This window comes from Rousettus aegyptiacus, unplaced genomic scaffold (genome assembly GCF_014176215.1).
Source record: "Rousettus aegyptiacus isolate mRouAeg1 unplaced genomic scaffold, mRouAeg1.p scaffold_m13_p_2, whole genome shotgun sequence".
Classification (NCBI taxonomy): domain Eukaryota; kingdom Metazoa; phylum Chordata; class Mammalia; order Chiroptera; family Pteropodidae; genus Rousettus; species Rousettus aegyptiacus.
Window position 1 is genome coordinate 48,757,962 of NW_023416295.1, and position 17,387 is coordinate 48,775,348.

Consider the following 17,387-nt stretch of genomic DNA (forward strand, 5'->3'; position numbering starts at 1 on the left):
AGAATTTTCTTCTTCCTGAAAATTTTGTGAAGCATATGGCTTACCCAGAAAAAGACATGGTATCAAGGAGCTCAAGAAATACAAAGAAATCGATGCTTCTGCTTACCTCAGGGGCCATCCAGAATGGGGTGCCAACAGATGTGTTTCTCCGTAGACGTGTACTAGTGAGTTGAGCTGAGACACCTGTAATGAAAAGGTGCCATAAATGAGCAGTGAGCAGAGGATGATGTTAGACGAGGGACTGGCAAACTTTTTCCATAAAAGGTCAGATAATAATTATTTTAGGGTTTTTGAGCTATATGGTCTCTGTCATGACTACCCGACTTAGCCATTAAAGTGCAAAAGTGGCCATAGAGAACACAGAAACAAATGGTTGTGGCCATGTTTCCATAAAAATTTATTTATGGATGCATATAATTTTCATGTGTCATAAAACATTCTTCTTTTGATTTTTTTCCGGAACATCTAAAAATGTAAACACCAGTCTTAGCTCACATGCCATAAAAATAAAATAAAATAAAATAAACAAATAGGAGACAGGTTAGATTTGGCTGACAGCTTGCAGTTTGCTGAGCTGTGTGAGAGCATTTATCACTCTACCTATATCACTAGAATATTTTTTTCCCTAATGAATATTCCTATCCATGTTGCTGCAAAATTGGAATCAAAAGAAAATATCGACAACTAGGATCGACCTCAACTATATTCCTATTATATTTCCAATATATTTCAGGTGATTTCTTTCTTAAAATGATGCTTCATTTTATGGAGAAAGAAAATTGGCATGTATTATCTATAATACAGCATCGGTGTAGACATAAAATGTTTTTAGTGCCTTATCTTACCTAGAAGCCCAGAAAACCAGCAAGAAAACTATGTTTATCAAATGAAAAAAGAAATTGACTAATATTATTATTTTGTAGGCTCTATGTTAAGGAACCTGAATTTTAACATAATTCCAATGAACTTTATCTGTCTTAGCCTTGAGCCAGCTCCCTTTATATACCATCAAGGAATAAAGTAAACGTAAAGGTACGCTGGACCAGGAGTCAGAAGATGTTTTTCATCTCTGTTATGCCTTTTCCTAATTGTGTAACCTCTCACAGACCACCTCACTCTAAGCCTCAGTTTTCTCATCTTTAAACTAGAGGTAAAGATACTCATCACCGCTAACACAAAGGGGGCCTCTTAAAGACTAAAAAAAAGAGAACAAATATGAAGATGATTTATAAATTGTAAAATATTTTATAAATATAAGGTATTCTTTTATACCAAGCAGAAATTGAGTGCAGCCCTTACCAGAATAAGGGTTGCCACTAATGCTCTTGATGACAGAACTTAGAAACCTGGATACCTATGTTCATTAGCAAAGGGCTCACCTTTGAAAACATTAGGCATAGATTTGCCAAGGAACCATTGGTTCTTTTGGGGTAGGGATACATGTAGAAGACAGCTGTTTGCATTCTTTTCATTAGAAAGCCAAAGAAGCCTCTATAAACTCTATTGGCCACGGATAATTTCCTATTTTACCCAGTCCTTCACTACAACTTTGGTTTAAAAAACAAAAACAAAAACAAAACTATACTTTTCTGTGTTTAATTTCTAGAAATTTCTTGCACAGCAACTGGAAGATCATGAACCTTCTGTTGGAAAGATTAGGAGCCTTTACCCTCATGACAAATTACAAAGCTGACGAGTGGATAAATTGGCACTGCTCCACATCCTCATCTTTCTAGACTCTCCCTCACAACATATTCACTGCCCCCAGGACTGTGTGGAAAATACACCTCCGATGTCATACACACAGCACATGTGTGGAGGTATACCATTCCTCATGTAGAAAGAAGAGCATAAGAATTAAACAAAATGCCCCCCCTCTGCTATTTTTCTTTGCTTACTCTTTAGTAAGTGGACCAATTCACCTAAAGTAATCTCATGCATTTTTGAGTAATTTCTTTTGAGCAAATGATTCACCAATACAACACATTTTAACACTGAATTCTTTCTTACCAATAAAGCAATGACTATTCAAAATCAACAGTCTTTTCTTCTGCTATGTTAATATTGATAAAGAACATTTTAAAAAGTGCTTCTGTAAATGATTTCTCATTATTTGCAACAATCATACTGAAGTGCTAACTGTTATTGAACTCATTTAGAGATTAAACCATTCAATAAACTTAGAAAGGAAGACCAAGTGGTTTGTTTGTTTGTGAATATCAATACATGAGTGTTGCAAGAAAATATTTAATGGTTCTCTGCCCTAGGTAATATTGTTCAGCGTTTATTCTCACGCTTCCATTTTCTATTAATGTTTCCAGTTCAACCAGCCTCACGTGTAGCAGCAATAATCACAATTTAAAGGGATGTTAGTTCCCAGACCCAAAGGACTAGTTTACCTTCTGCTCACTGGGAATAAGTATGCCTAAGGCTAGAGAAAGTCATTTAAAAGAACAAACTGCTTTCTCTTTTCATATGCAAAAGAAGAAATGACAAAATGTAAATTATAGACAATTGCCTTGAGATGTGAAATTCTTCCCAGAAAAGCAAAAAGTTTTCCTGTCAGATTCTTCTTTTGAAACACTTCTATTTTCTAACTCTAATAAAATTGCTTCTAAACCTGAAAATAGATTAACAAACAGCATCTCCTAGGGTGATCCATCTGGTAAACCCCCTACTCATCAGCCTATATGAGACTAGAAAAGTCCCTCAGCCTATGGTTTCGCAGAGAGGCCCCAGTCTTCTGAGACTGCAATAAATTGTCGCCCTTGGCTAAACTGCACACATCAAGAAAACAAACGACAGGCAGTCATTACCAAAGTCAACGAGCTTAACTCCTCCTTCTGTTGTCAGAAGAATGTTATTCCCCTTGACATCACGGTGGATGATTCGGTTATTGTGCAAATGCTGAAGGCCCTGCAAGGCATCCCGCCACCACCAAACAACAAGAAAGAGAAAGGGAAATTTTGCATGGTTATTTTAAAACAATTACCCTACTATTAAAAATCCAATCGAAGTCCACATTCAGCTAACCTCCCTGCTGTTATACACCTTGTGTATTTTATGGAGATTTCCCCTTGTTAATATGCAATTAGGATCCAAGTGATGACAAATCGCCCCTCTGCTGTCATCCCCAGCTCGACAGACATTCTTACCAACAGGGCCCCATATAAGATGTAGGAGATCACTGCTTCATCCAAACGCTGGCCGCACCTGAGCAGACCTTTGACAAGCTCTGTGACCGAGCCCCCATTACACAGCTGCGAGAGGAGGTGCCAGGGAAAGAGACAGCAGAACACATGCAAAAAGAAAAGAAAAACACGTTAAGAATAAAAGGAAATCTGCAGATTGCAAAACTCCAGTTCAGAATAACTAAACTTTAAATTTCCGTTACAGAGGCAAATCTAATTGTGTGTGTGTGTGTGTGTGTGTGTGTGTGTGTGTGTGTGTGTCTATTCAAGGTGAGGATTTATGAATGAAAGTAGATGTCCAAAAAGTTGACTTTCTAATTGTCAAGTAAAAATATAAAAGCATAAGTCATTATTTAGAAATTTAAAAGAGAAAGCATGATGCCTTATTGGATATTTTTCATGTTATGTGAATATTGTCTATTTTTTAAAACATGCATTTTGAGAATAAGAAAAGACCAGAAGAGGCAAGAGGGATGCCCTTGATACCTGGAAGGGAATAAATTTCATTTCAAACCTTCCAGTGCCGGCACTGCAGGCAACAGGAGCCCAACCAGCGCTCTTTCTAGAGTTGCCACTGCATGTCAAATTTATGAAGTGCAATTGCATCACATGTGCATTTAACCTTCTCATATTCAACTTTGGGCATTCAGCAACTTTATGTTCTTTTTTTTTTTTCCTGTAATTAAAAACATAGTAAAAGTATATCCTGCATATTTTTTCTTTATAGTGTATTGTACATTACTGAGATTCGAGAGTACATAAACCAGGCATACTGCACTTTTGCAGCAATTTAAGAGTTCTCTTGAATAATTTTTATGAACTGCATAAGTCGATGTGCAGGTTTGGGTTTGCTACATGCCATCTTAAATCAAGAGTTCCCAACTGGTTTGAGCAATGCACATAAATACCTTGAAATTGCAGGCAGTGTGTATATGCATCTTGTACTTTTCTACTGAAAAAAATTCAGAGCTTACATCAGATTCTCAGAGCTATCTTTGCCTTTAAAAAGCTTAAGACCCTACTTTAGAGACCAAGGTTTCCTTCTGGCACTTTATCTGAAATTTGGGAAAGAGTTAACTAGTAAACCATGGGTGTTTCCTTGGGTTGTGGCTGCTTGAGTCAACTGGCTTTCCATAAGCAAGAAAATTTGAGGGAACATAGATTAGCACCTTTCCGATTATTATCAAGATAATAATACATTTGGATGTATTAGATTCTAATTATGAACATCTGCAATGTTTTAATAAAGGGTGAGCAGATGTTTTTATTTGATGTGTATATCATTCCCTGCTACACACATGGCAGATACCTTGCACACACTTTAGCAGTCAAGGTAACCTGGAACTGAATCTGCCTGTGTTTACCATTTAAATTGTCATAAGCAAGTGCATGTGACTAAAAATCTAAAATAGCATTAGGAGTCTTCAAAACTAGGATAAAGTTACTACCTCTCAAGAATGATTTAGGAGGGGCCCTAGAAGCAGTGAAATGCATTGAAGTCTATGATGGTTCCATGAGTTTGGATAAAGTGTCCTTGGAATCCACTTTCTACCAATGTCAGGTGCAACTTTTAACTCAACAGTGATCGCTCTGATGGTCCTACTGTTGAGTACCAGGGTAATATTTTCTAAAGGATTTCACATTCTTTTGATTCCAACTGTGTCTTACATGACCCTGAAATGGCAAATAACATCCAATGTTCAGTGTAATACCCTCTTGAGCAATGAATGAACTTCCAGGCCATGACTCATAGAATAGTCTTAAAAGCTGTACTTTTGACAGAGACAAAATAATTTCCTCAAGACTCCCCAAACTAGATTCTATATTCTATGGAACAAAAATTAGAGAATTGACCAGAGCATCAAATGATGATCATGGAAGAACATAGGATGTGACGTAAGGGACGTTTTCAACCCATGAGAAAGAAAAGCCCTTCGGGGGTAGGTGGCATAGAGCTTGGAGAGCTTGAAAGAATAAGACTAGAGGGAGGATACTCCCTCTTGGGGGGTAGGGGGAAGTCTATGTAAGAAAGTAACAATAGAAACTTCAGTTTATTATGAGCCTCTTTTCATTTGCAAATCTAAGGGGAGGCCTCTCCTCATAGGCATGCCTCACACCAGTGAAGGTATGTCGGAGCTGAGCGGAAATGGCAGTATAGCACAGTGAGGTCAGCCGAGCCTGGAGTTATCTCAGTTCCCTACAGTCTGCTGGTGACTTGCAGGAGATTCAGAACTTCATGCTCCATTTGGGGACAGGGACAAGGCTAGAGTTTGAATAAGAAGGACAAAGAGATACTGTAAAAATGGGATATAAATGCTAGAATTTGCCTCTTCACAAAGGAGTGGCTCAATTGAACCAAGTTTCACAGAATGAGTTAAAATCAGTTGTCTCTTCTAGGCATGCTGGGGGGTGGGGCTCGAGAACAAAATCAAGTTCAGTTATTAAATAGAAAGTTACTTCTTTGCTCTCAAGAGTTTGTGACTGTCCAGTTTATAACCGTTTCTCGAACATGAATTCGATGGTCTCTACCTCAAAGAGCCCACTGTCAGGAGTGGACAGAGGAGTAATTAGAGTATGGCATGTGGAACTAGGGGTGTGCCTGAGGAAGTACGGAGGCACCAAAGAGGGAATGGCAATGTCTGCTGAGGTAGGGTGAAGAGGGAACAGTCTGGGAAATCTTTAGAGGATGTAGCAATTACAATGAGTTTGCAGGACAAATGAGTTGAGAAAAAGTGGACAAGAAGGGGAAGGGCATCTCTGGAAAAGGAACATCATGTGCAAAGGAAGGGAACATGAAAGAATGAGGGGAGATTGAGAGAGAGAGAGAGAGAGAGAGAGAGAGAGAGAGAGAGGTGGGAGAGAGAGAGAAGAGAGAGAGGTGGGAGAGAGAGAGAGAGGAGAGAGAGAGAATTCTGATGGGACCAAGGATGTCAGGATCCTAGGGCAGGGAGAGGTGGAAGAAAGGTGGGGAACAGGGAATGACAGGTCTGCCCTGCTAAGGAATATGGGCTTTATTACTTTACACACATGTATTATGATACCATAATATACCATTAGATAGGAAGGGTAAGCTATTGACAAGTTTTAGACAGGAGGGCTCTGTTCAGATTTGCATTCTAGAAAGATGACTTGAGTAGCAAATTGAATAAAAGGTAGACAGAATAGGAAGAAACCAGAGCTGGACACCTATCAGGAGGTATTGAAGTAACCAAGAAGTCAAAAAGTCAAGAGTCATGAGGAGGCTTTTATGAGGCAGAACAGACAAAGATTTCTGACCAGCTATATGTAGAAAGTGAAGAAGAGACAGAGTCTAGGGATCTTGTGAGAATAAGGGAAATATCAATAAACTTCTTTGATCCACTAAAGCCAAAGCAGTAATTGGAATGCAAAGCATTACTACCCCTTCATCAGAACCACTCACCAGCCTGGTTTCCCTCTCAGGGAGGCACTTGCTTTACTGAATTGCAAGCACATGATTAAAATTCTGCCCAGATAAAACTTAAATTAAATGCTGGGTGATGATCCAAGCTAACTCAACCCTGGAATTTTCCCTTGAAACCTCATTTCACTCTCTCTCCTGCCCTACTTTAAATGTAGCCATTTTTTTTTCAACAGGAGCCTACTCAGCGATATTTTATATAAGTAGACAACTTATAACTTTCTTCATAGCTCTAGAACCTATGAAGGGATTAAGAGCAGCCATTTTGTTAGCAGGATCAAAACTCAGCTGTGGGTTTAGAAACAACAATAGGATCTTAGTCAGTGCCTTTTGTTCTCTAAATGTCTGAGTTGAAGAGCTGTCTGACTGCCTGTGATTCACAAAAAACATATCATTAAACTGCTCAAGGCAACTTTAGAGGAAGTTGTCTTGTAAAGTTGATAAGCCCACCAGCAAAGTTCTAAAGGGCAGCTTGTGGGTTATAGAGAAAGCAGTTTCAGGGAGGGGAGGGAGGATGTCAAAAAGCGAAGCAGACATAGACTTATATTGTCTAACCAGGGTCAATGTTCAGTGAAATGAACTGAATATTTTAAAAGCATGAAAAAAAATTATATTTAAATGCATGGAATAAAATAATCCCCTTTAGAGTTTTAAGAAGACAACCAGGCCTCCTGCTCCACCCCTGAGGGTTGGCACGTGGAGCCCGTTATTCCCACCCACTCTGCCAGCCGTCAGATTCAAACACAGAGGCGTGTCTCCATGCCTGCATTCCTCCCTACGCCGCCCTCAGCGTTGAGGAAACGTGGCAGTTGAATGCATCTAGAATTTAATAAGCATTTTGCTCCAAACCAAGAAAAATAGAAAAATCATTTACATACCACATTTTCCAAAACATCGTTGAATATTGATTCAATCACAGTATGTGCATTTACTAAGAAGGTCATAATTTCAAGCAATAAAATGTTCCTTGCTCAATATGCCATCAACTTTCCTCTGTGTTATTAAAAAGCCCCATGCGATACAATCCCCAGAACTTTATACTAGTTGAAGCTCCAACTTGCAAGTGGATTCCGTACTGGCAAGTTGATTTGACATAGTCAGAATGCAGCATTAAGGGGAATTTCTTTTCAGTGTCCTTCGTTCAGTGGACTTTATCTTTCAGGGGTGTTGGAAGAGAGGGGGCATAAAGCAAAAATCAAAGATCATCAAAATTGGTCTAGAATTTGCCTTTGGAAGCACCCCGTTGGACACTATCCACCTCTCAGTAAGGCCAGAACAACATATATTTTTCCTCCACACTTTTAGGACAGATTGTGTTTATTTTTCTGATATCAGGTAAAATCACTGCTTATACTTAGAAGAATGAAAACTATGTCACTTGCTACTGTAGTGTTCAAATCGGAGTGGGGAGATGCTTGCAGCGCAAGTGGTAGGTGGGCCCCGCAACGCCCACCTCCCACCTCAATCTCTCTCTGGGGCGTGTGCTTATCGAGTAGAATGGTGGGTGGGCAGAATCGCTCCACTCCCCAGCTTCTAACTCTCTTGCTTTTGCTGAACACATATAGCACATGTATGTAGGATACAACTCTGTCCCATTTCACAGTTCCTCCTTGCTTCTCCACATCTGAGTGATCCATACCTTTCTTCTGACCCAGCACTCCAGGGACTCTCGTTCTACAGTCCTGCCAGAATCAGCCACCTGAGTCAGTGCTTTGTAACCATCTCTGGCCAATCAAAACTTATCAGTTCTATGTTCCAGACCATCAGAGTCCTACTATAACCTCATTTGTTAATGTGATCAATTTGATTCATGCCACAATGTCGATAGGTGAATCATTTAAAGTATAACACTTGCAGTGATACTCGGCCTATTCTGGACTTTCTAGGGCCTCAAAGGTGTCCCTGCTCCATCCCCAACTCCCACCCCAACCCTGCTTAGTTACTAAACTTATACATAGATTTCTAGGAGAAAAAGCAAATTAATTAAAAAACAAAAAAAAATGAGTTCTTTTATCTGGTTTAAAAATATAAGAAGTTTTAAACAGAGACTCATGGACATGGACAATGGACTAGTGGCTACCAGAAAAGAGGGGTGGAGAGAGGGGGAAAATTAAAAAATGTTTAAAAAAATTAAGTATATGTAGTATAAAAAGTAATTAATAAACTGGCATTTAAAAAATATACATATAAAAAGTTTGGGGTTTATTTATTTGGTTTTTTTGCTTTACAGCGTCGTTTACTAGTGACTCCAGATTCCAAACCATTTCTTTTAAGTTGAACATGTGATTCATGCTGAAATTAATAGTATCTACCCGCTGAAGGTTTTATGTTGAAAGGAAAAAGGACAAAGTGTAGTTCACACCTTAGCGCATACTACGTATTTTTTCTGAGTATTGTGTTTTTCTTAAAGGTCTAAATTCTTTTTACAACTCATTTAGGTGAGAGATAATGGGACTCAAAGTTTTTTAAAATTTAATGTTCATTTAGAATTAAATTTATTCACAAATTTTCCAAAATATTATTATGGATGAGTGCTTTTTCTTTACATCATAGGTGTCTGTCAAGAAAGAAGGCTTCAGTTTACTTTCTGCTAACAATTAGTAATGAATTTCAGAAATGACATTTTTATTTGCTTTTGTTTTCAGAGCTGTGGTGATTTAAGTGGGTTATTAATAACATTTTTCTATCCTTTAGAATTGCTCAGTGGAATAGTTGCTTATTGGTCTTTCATCTCCTTCAGCAAGGGGAGAAAAAGACAACATAAATTTATTTTCAATATACAGGACGAGGAGAACAATATTAAACAGATCATAATTTTGTTGTGTGAGTCTCCTAAGGCACTCCTTTAAAGCTGCAGAGGGAGTAAAATGGTCAGGGTGCTGTGTGGACATCATGGTCATCCCACTGTGTGTGTAAGAGAGAAAGAGAGAGAGGGAGGAAGGGAGGGAGAGAGAAGGGAAGAACGGAGAGTGAGAGGGAAGGAGAAAGGGAGGGAGAGGGAGAGAGAGAGAGAGACAGAGAGAGCCAGAGACTGGGAACTGCTGCATCCCAGCCAGACGGCCCCAGCCCTGCCCGTGTCTGTGTTCCCAGGGCCCAGCAGACAGCACCACAGCAGTGAGCGATGGGAACAAACTGCGAAGTGTGGTTCTCCCTCCAGTTCTGTCAGTAACTCACTGTGTTACTAGAGGCTGGTCACTCCCTTGGGCCTCTGTTCCTGCCAATTCTATGAGACCAGGAATCGATCCCTGTTTCTATAAGTGTGTATTGGAGCCAGTGGACAGATCTAAATAACTACCCAGCAGCCTGGCATAGAGGGCCCATTCGGGGTCAGAAAAAACCGAGAATATCCCTTTACCATCAACTTTGTCATGGACCAAAACAACTTGCAGAAGGCATAAATGTCAGCATATTGTATTGCCAAGGTATGAATAATTCAGTGCCTCAGGGTAGCCTCATTATCTGTCTGTGGTCACCCTGAAAAAGCAAAGGACAGTCTGCAGGAGAACATATGTGCAAGGCTCAGTTCATTGTTCTGGGCTCCTTCTCATCTTTCAAGATGACTTGTGGCCCTTTCTGGCTGCCTCGGCCATGCCTGAGGAGCTGACCTTTGGTCACTGCTCGTGGGAAGAACATTTATTCTCCCAAGGACTACAGGTATGAGCAGCCCACTTACCTGCCTGGTCACATCGAAGAGAGGCCCTAGAAAATTCCTAGAAATTCCAGTTCTCTGTGTTTAAATACAAAGCTTTTTTGAGTCATGGGATAAAAATGAACAGAAACTAAGATTTCTTGGTCACCGTACTTCCAATATTGAATTACAATGAGATTTAAAACATGAAGGTCTTACTGAGCTGAAGAATATCATCAGACACCGGAAACAATGCTTTCTATGTCCCAAGAAGAGTAGCATTTCAAAAGTTGTTATTCTAGAGTTTTATTGGCATAATAAAATCTATAATATTCTCAAGGAAGGGGTGGGGAATAATATCAAAAAGGTAATACTATGAGAACGTGTTATATGATAAGCAGTCAACTAAGCAGACAAAGATGATTTTGAAAACCAAAACCCTTTACGTCTTTATATTCTGAGGAAGACAATTGATGTGACAGAAATGTTCAAATTAGTTTTCCTGCATATTATCCCATTTGAATATAATAAATGAATTCTCCCCATACATGGTTGCCATGGCAACCAGTATATGTTGCCCCATGCCCAGGCCCTCCCAGAGCCAGGAGGAAGATTCAGACAAGAGGCACTGGATAGTGAATCAAGGGCCGGCTTCTCCTTTGGAGATTCTCACTAAAGGCTTTCACATGTGTCCACACACTCCTGGACCACATATGTGACTTCAAGCACAGAGGCATGTGCTGGTTCAGAGAAGCGAAGTCCAGAACAAATCAAGGTGGACCTCATGAGCACGAAGTAATAGACCTGTTCTAACATGCTAATTTCATAGATGGTCATTATTATGTCTTTCTATTTTAGTCCCATGGGGAATTGGATTTGTGGGGAATCTTGTACCCAGATACACACATTCCTTCTTATTAATAAAGGAGAAATAAGTCAGGATGACAGTGGATACAATGGTGCTTTCAGATTCCCTCTTCAGAGCAGATACTGCGGGGGATATTGGCTGCTCCCTGCTCCTACTTCCCAGCAGCACTTCTCACTAGGAATTTCCCCCAGCTATAAGGACTGCCTTCTCCAAGGTCACACTCCCTCTCGGGGTGGAATGCGGCCAGTGATTGGCTGAGGCAGATATAATCCAGGACAGCTTGGCCAAGGGCATCCCAGCTCTCCGTCTCCCAGAGATTGAGCTGAGGCCTCAGTTGTAACCACATTGCTTTTCTATGTCTCCCTTGCCCAACCCTGCGTTCTTCACTTTCTGCCAGGTCTATCTCCTGCAAGGTCTCTCCTGCACACCTGCAGTACACAGCTCTCAGAATCAGTTTCGAGGAACCCAAGCTAAGATGATGATTAATGAATTTAAACGGCCAAATCTGAACTTGGTGAGCTGAGTAAATCTAGGGCTAACGATTTTTGAAAATGAGTTTCCATCATGTTTTCTATAAAATGTTCTCAGTTTAGGAAAGAAAATAAACTTTTCCAACGATATTCCCATATTCATTCGGTATTAGAAGAAAAAGTTAGTAAACATTTGAGGCAGAGAAACATGAACATTCACAGTACACAGCCTGCCTGTAAGAACTGTGGAGGAGAATGTCACATCTGGCAAGGTACCTATGACACACAGGAGGGAACAACTCCTCAAATGTGCCTCTTGCACTATGTAGGTAAAGACACATCTGCTCGCCCCTGGAGCTGTGTTTGAATGGATGGTTACCCGACCAACACGAGACTCTTACCTCCAGGACCAGCCACAGCTGTCCTCCCACACAGTGATCTGCTTTGTAAAACATCCCATAAAACTTTACAACATTGGGATGATTAGGAAGAAACTGCAAAATGTTGTATTCTGCCTCAATCTCTTCATCCATATCCTAAACAAGGTACAAAAAAAAAAAATGAATAAGTTTAATGTGTGAGGAAGGGTACAGGTATGACATTGCAATCCAGTAATCACTTAATAAAGCATATTTATTCTGTATTTTAAATGTCTTTATTACCTCATATTGAATATACTTGATGATGGACATTCGCATCCCAATTAAACCCTTCTAATTATTATATTAATAAAGTATCTATTATATCTGTTTATCTTTAACAATATTATTATAAATATATTTTTTTATTTGAAAATGTCAGAATTGTCAAAGTGGTTAGAAGAAGTAGCTTAAAGGGACCCAACACAGGGTAAGACACCTATAACCTCACTGTGAAAAACAGCATCCAGCGTTTTAACTTTAATGTTCAGGGTTCTGAAAAAAGTTGTGAGGCTGATTGAATGCCACAGGTCTGCATCACTTTGTAACTTATAAAGAGACCAGGCTCTGTATAAGCCCAGGGAATGAAATATATCACTCTTTCCAAGGGAATAACTTTTGAAGAGCCCAGAGGGCCATTGTAAAATGGACAAAAAACAGAAAGTCAAGGCAAGTTTTAACATCAAAGGTAGTCTGGTCATTCAGCTAAGCTGACAAATCATGACTCATTTTGAGATTTCAAGCCAGGTTTCATGAAAATTAACTGTAGAACCAGGAACGAAGTTGAAGACGCAATGTTCATGAAATACTATATCGTGGTTACAGTTTACTTACACTGATTGGATCCAGAATTTTTACTGCTGCCAGGCTCCCATCTCTCTTGTTAGTTACCTTGTAGACCTTGCCATATGTTCCTTTACCTATGGTCTCTATAATTTCCCAGGTATCTGTGGGATCTGGAAGTGATTCAAGTCCAAGCATCGTGGAGTTGTAATGAAACAATCCATACAAATGTTTCCTGGTGGGGAGATAAGTTTGTTATGTGCAACAGATCACAGGTTTGGGGGCAGTAGGCTTTCGAAATGAGAATATATTTATTTCTTCACCAGCAACCTCATGGTACTTTCTTTTCATTTTCCCTTTCTATTTTAAGTATACTTTTTAAAAGGGGATTTGAAGCCTCCTTAAGAAGTGGGAGTATAAGTTAGCGGGAAAGAAACTTGACTCTGAAATACCTTTAAAAACATGATTTTTAAAAACGTGATTTTTCAAAGGGTAGGAAGATTATATAAACACTACAGGATGGAGTAAAAGAGCTAAAGAAGATATTTTGTCACGACTAGACAGTTGTCATTCTAGGCTGTTGCCAGGGGAAGAGTCTGAAAGTCAAAGGTCTTAGATATTTGCACCCAGGGTTATGGTAACCATGACCAGGTCTCTTTGATTGGCACTAGAAACCAACCTCCAACCTCTATGTGCAAAGTCTTGGCTGCTAGGAAGGATGTGGTGCCTGTACCAAGCATCGGTCAATGCACAGCAACCATTGCCGACCAGGTCTTAGGTCCTGCAAGGACTAACCAAGCTCAGCACCAGCCTAGTGTGGGAATCATACTGAGTACTTAATCAGGAGCTGCAAACTCACTTGACTTATTTAATAAGGACGGAGCCCTATAAATTCAATGCTGTGACACAGTAGCACTCAAGTCAAACTGCCTGCACAATCCTGCCTTGTCCTGACCAGCCCTAACACTTGGGCTAGTTACTCATCTCTCTGTGCCTCAGCTTCTTCATCTGCATCATGGAGCCGCTGCTACTGGTGATGCAACCCATTTAACAGAGTTGCCTTAAGGATTACGAGTTGATGACAGAATAAAGTGAGCATAGTGAGTGCTCAGCAAGTGTCATTCACCATTACAAAAGAGCGGCACCAAGTTTTGCTTCAGAATAGGCAAGCCTTAACAAACAACTTTCTATTCTATTTCACTTTTAGCCACTGCCTAAATGAGAACCAAATTAATTTTGCTCCAATTAGTTAATAGTTTTCACACAAATGGCTGGAATTTGGTATGTCCAAATGAAATTAAATCATAGAATGTGGCAGCAGGAGAGGGTCCTGGAGGCCATTGAATCAATTGGTTTTCTAGTGCTTTTTGGCCACAAAACCCTTTTGTTAAATTAAATCTTACTTGGCGTACTGATATATAAGCTGAGAGAAGCAGCGCAGCTCTGGCTGAGGCAGGTGGGGGAATCAAGTGCCAGCTTTGTGCCCCCTGTGGGAGGACAGATAGGGTGACCAATTGTCCTGGTTTGCCTGAGACTACCTTGGTTTTAGCACTGAAAGTCCTATATCCTGGGGAACCTCTTAGAATTGGGCAAACTGAGATAGTCCATCACCCTAATACCTGGAGCCTCCTCAGAGATATGTTAGAAAAGCATTGTTTACATACCCCCACATCCATACCCTCCTTGCCTCCTTTATGAACTAAACTGTATCTCCCCCCAAATTCAGATGTCGAAGTCCTAACCCCCAGTACCTCAGAATGTGACCATATTTGCAGATGGGACCTTTAAAGAGGTAATTCAGGTAAAATGAGGTCATATGAGGGCCCTAATACAACATGCCTGATGTCCTTATAAAAAAAGATTAGGGCACAGACATACGCCAAGGGAAGACCATGTGAAGACACAGAGGGAAAATGGTCATCCACAAGCCAAAGAGAGCAACCTCAGAAGGAACTGACCCTGCCAACACCTTGATCTTAGATGTCCAGCATCCAGAACTATGAGGAAATATCTGTTATTTAAGGCACCCAGACCATGATACTTTGTTACAGCAGCCCTAGCAAACTAATGCACTTCCTTTTTACAAATGAAGAAACTAAAGCCCAGACTGGTGACCTGAGAATCCGGTCCTCCCTCAGCCCAATCCTGTGACCTTAGTTCCACGGAATAGAATGAAGGAAGTCAACTGGTTAACAATGGCTCTTTCTGACCAACTGCACTAAATACTAAAAAGTGCTGTGTGGGAATACCCACGTTCACATGGAGGTTAAATGCCCCACAAACCTAATGAACAGAAATCTGTGCTTCTCCCAAAACAAGAACAGGTCACCTGGAGGGATCCATCTATAGTTGATGCCAATTATGGGTGAGTAGAAGGCAGACCAGTCATGCCCATCATGTCCATTTGGACATCCACTGACAAGGTTAAGTAAAGGTGCCACAGAACAGGTGCACATCAAGAGTTGCAGGTCTTCTCTTTTTACAATCAATACCCACTTCTATCAACTTTTCAGTTGAGTAAATAATCAGCTCAAACTGTGGCTGCTTATACAGCCCTATAAAGGTGGTGATCTCCTCCAGGGAGGCAGCTGGAACAGCTCTTTTGACAACTGAAGAGCCACTCCTGGCCACAATGTTAACCTTGAAGGCAGGCTGCACTTCTGCCTATGTCTGTGTATGGAGCATGACAGAGCTGGAGCCTCACAGAAGTAGCCAGAATTGACCAAAGAGCCAGGAGCAGTTTGGAGTGAAAGGAATGAACCTGAGACCTCAGGACTCTGCTGAACCCTCAGAAGTCCCCCCACAGAGGTACCTGGGCTTCCAAATGGGCCTCCCTTATTTATTTGGACATGAAATAAAAGGGTGACCTCAGGAGGCTAAAAAATTCAGGTTACACAAGCTGAAAGGCAAATAGGACTAAGTCTGTCTCAGCAGAGGTGAATGATGGCATTTGTCAGCATGGGGCAGACTCATGCAGTTCATAAACCAATCAAAAATCCTATTGGCCTGGACTGGTCTGCGTGTGCAGCTGCTCTAAAGTGAAGACTTGGTGAACACTCTTTGTTTTTGCATGGAATAGTATTATGTAAGTCAATGCCACAAACAAATTTCTCATCAAGTCATTAATCTCTGAGAATAAGATTCTGCTGCCCCCTAAATCCCTGTGGCATCTAAATTCTTCCATCTAAAATATTTCATCAATTAGCAAGGCAAAGATGACATCACCTAAGAAAGATATTCCATTAAGTAAATAAGGGTTACATAGGTATTAAAGAAATATTTTCCTGTCTTTGTCCTCACATCATAATTAACCAAGTATCTAAGAAATAACCGAACTCCTCATTACTTAAGCTGATAGGTAGGTAGGTAGGTAGGTAGGAAGGTAGATATTAGTAAGGGACTTTATTTATCTTTGTGGTAGTACAGTCTCTTGTTAAGAGACAAACAATTATCTTTTTCTCATTTTGTTTTGTTTTTGGAAGATAAACTCCTACAAGGCAGAAGCCATGTCTCTTCATGGCGGTTGAGACAGCAGGCTCTCAATAATATTCTTTCTGTTGGTAAGTACAAATGGACTGAACATGATCTCTGCTTGCAGTTAACAGTACAGGCAGGCCACCTGTGAACACCACCGGAGAACAGCTCTGCGCCAGATCCCTCTTACCACAAGAGCAGGGACTTGCCCAGGTTATACAACTCACTGCAGTGAGGAGTTTCATATACGGCTGTAAACCAATACCACACAGCTGCTGCTTTATCTTATCAGGATTGAATGTCTAAAGATTTCCTTAGGAGTTGTGGTTTCAATTATCAGCAGGGACATACTTTTAAAAAATAAGCCATGAAATATTTTAAGGTTTGGTTTTGTCAAACGTTGTTCCACAGATTTCTAGCATCTCAAAAAGAAAGTCAGGCATTATACTTCCTGATGGAAAAATACCTAAGAAACAGTGTTGCCAAAAATTAAACCTGAATCTTCTAGATTACCAATTTACAGGAATAAAAAAAGAAAACGATAACAAGTTAGACAACACCATGTGTGAATAATAAGCAAAATCCATACTCTAAGAAAACCCAATTTCTTCAAAAAGTAAATTACAAATAAAAATAAATAAATTTAAGAAGGTAACCTCAGAATTAAAAGAGGCTTAGAATACATATCAAATGTGAAATAAAGCGTGGAATCACAAAAAATTATAACAGTTATGAGATATTTAGATCACTGACTAATTATTTGATATTAAGAAACCATTGTTGGTACATATATACCATGGAATATTACTCAGGCTTAAGAAGAGATGAAATACTACCATTTGTGACAATATGGATGGACCTCGAGATAATCATGCTAAGTGAAATAAGCCAGACAGAAAAAGTTGAAAATCACTTGATATCACTTATAGGTGGGATATAAACCTAAAAGCAACAAATGAGCAAGACAAACAGAGACTCATGGATATGGACGATGGACTAGTGGTTACCAGAGGACTATAGAGTAGTGGTTACTAGTGGGGTAGGGGAGGAGCGGGGAGGTAGACAGGGTAAAGGAAGTCAAATATAGGGGGTAGGGGTAGGGTAAAGTGGGTGAA

At 40.0% G+C, this 17,387-nt stretch overlaps 1 protein-coding gene across 4 annotated transcripts in view; it reads right to left on the bottom strand.

Moving 5' to 3' along the window:
* The window catches only part of MYO3B (myosin IIIB), a 338,343-nt gene extending 325,316 nt beyond the window's left edge, over window positions 1-13,027 (bottom strand). For 3 of the 4 annotated variants that reach the window (XM_016165446.2, XM_016165447.2, XM_036237343.1), the window contains exons 1-5: window positions 12,850-13,027; window positions 11,998-12,132; window positions 3,156-3,260; window positions 2,817-2,916; window positions 107-183 (exon numbers count right to left, since the gene is read on the bottom strand). In XM_016165446.2, coding sequence (XP_016020932.2) covers window positions 107-183; window positions 2,817-2,916; window positions 3,156-3,260; window positions 11,998-12,132; window positions 12,850-12,996 — 564 coding nt within the window. In that variant the 5' untranslated portion in view covers window positions 12,997-13,027. Of the gene's footprint in view, window positions 1-106; window positions 184-2,816; window positions 2,917-3,155; window positions 3,263-11,997; window positions 12,133-12,849 lie in introns of those variants that run through there. The other variant, XM_036237344.1, reaches the window with a different exon arrangement.
* Between the last annotated feature and the right edge of the window lie 4,360 nt (window positions 13,028-17,387).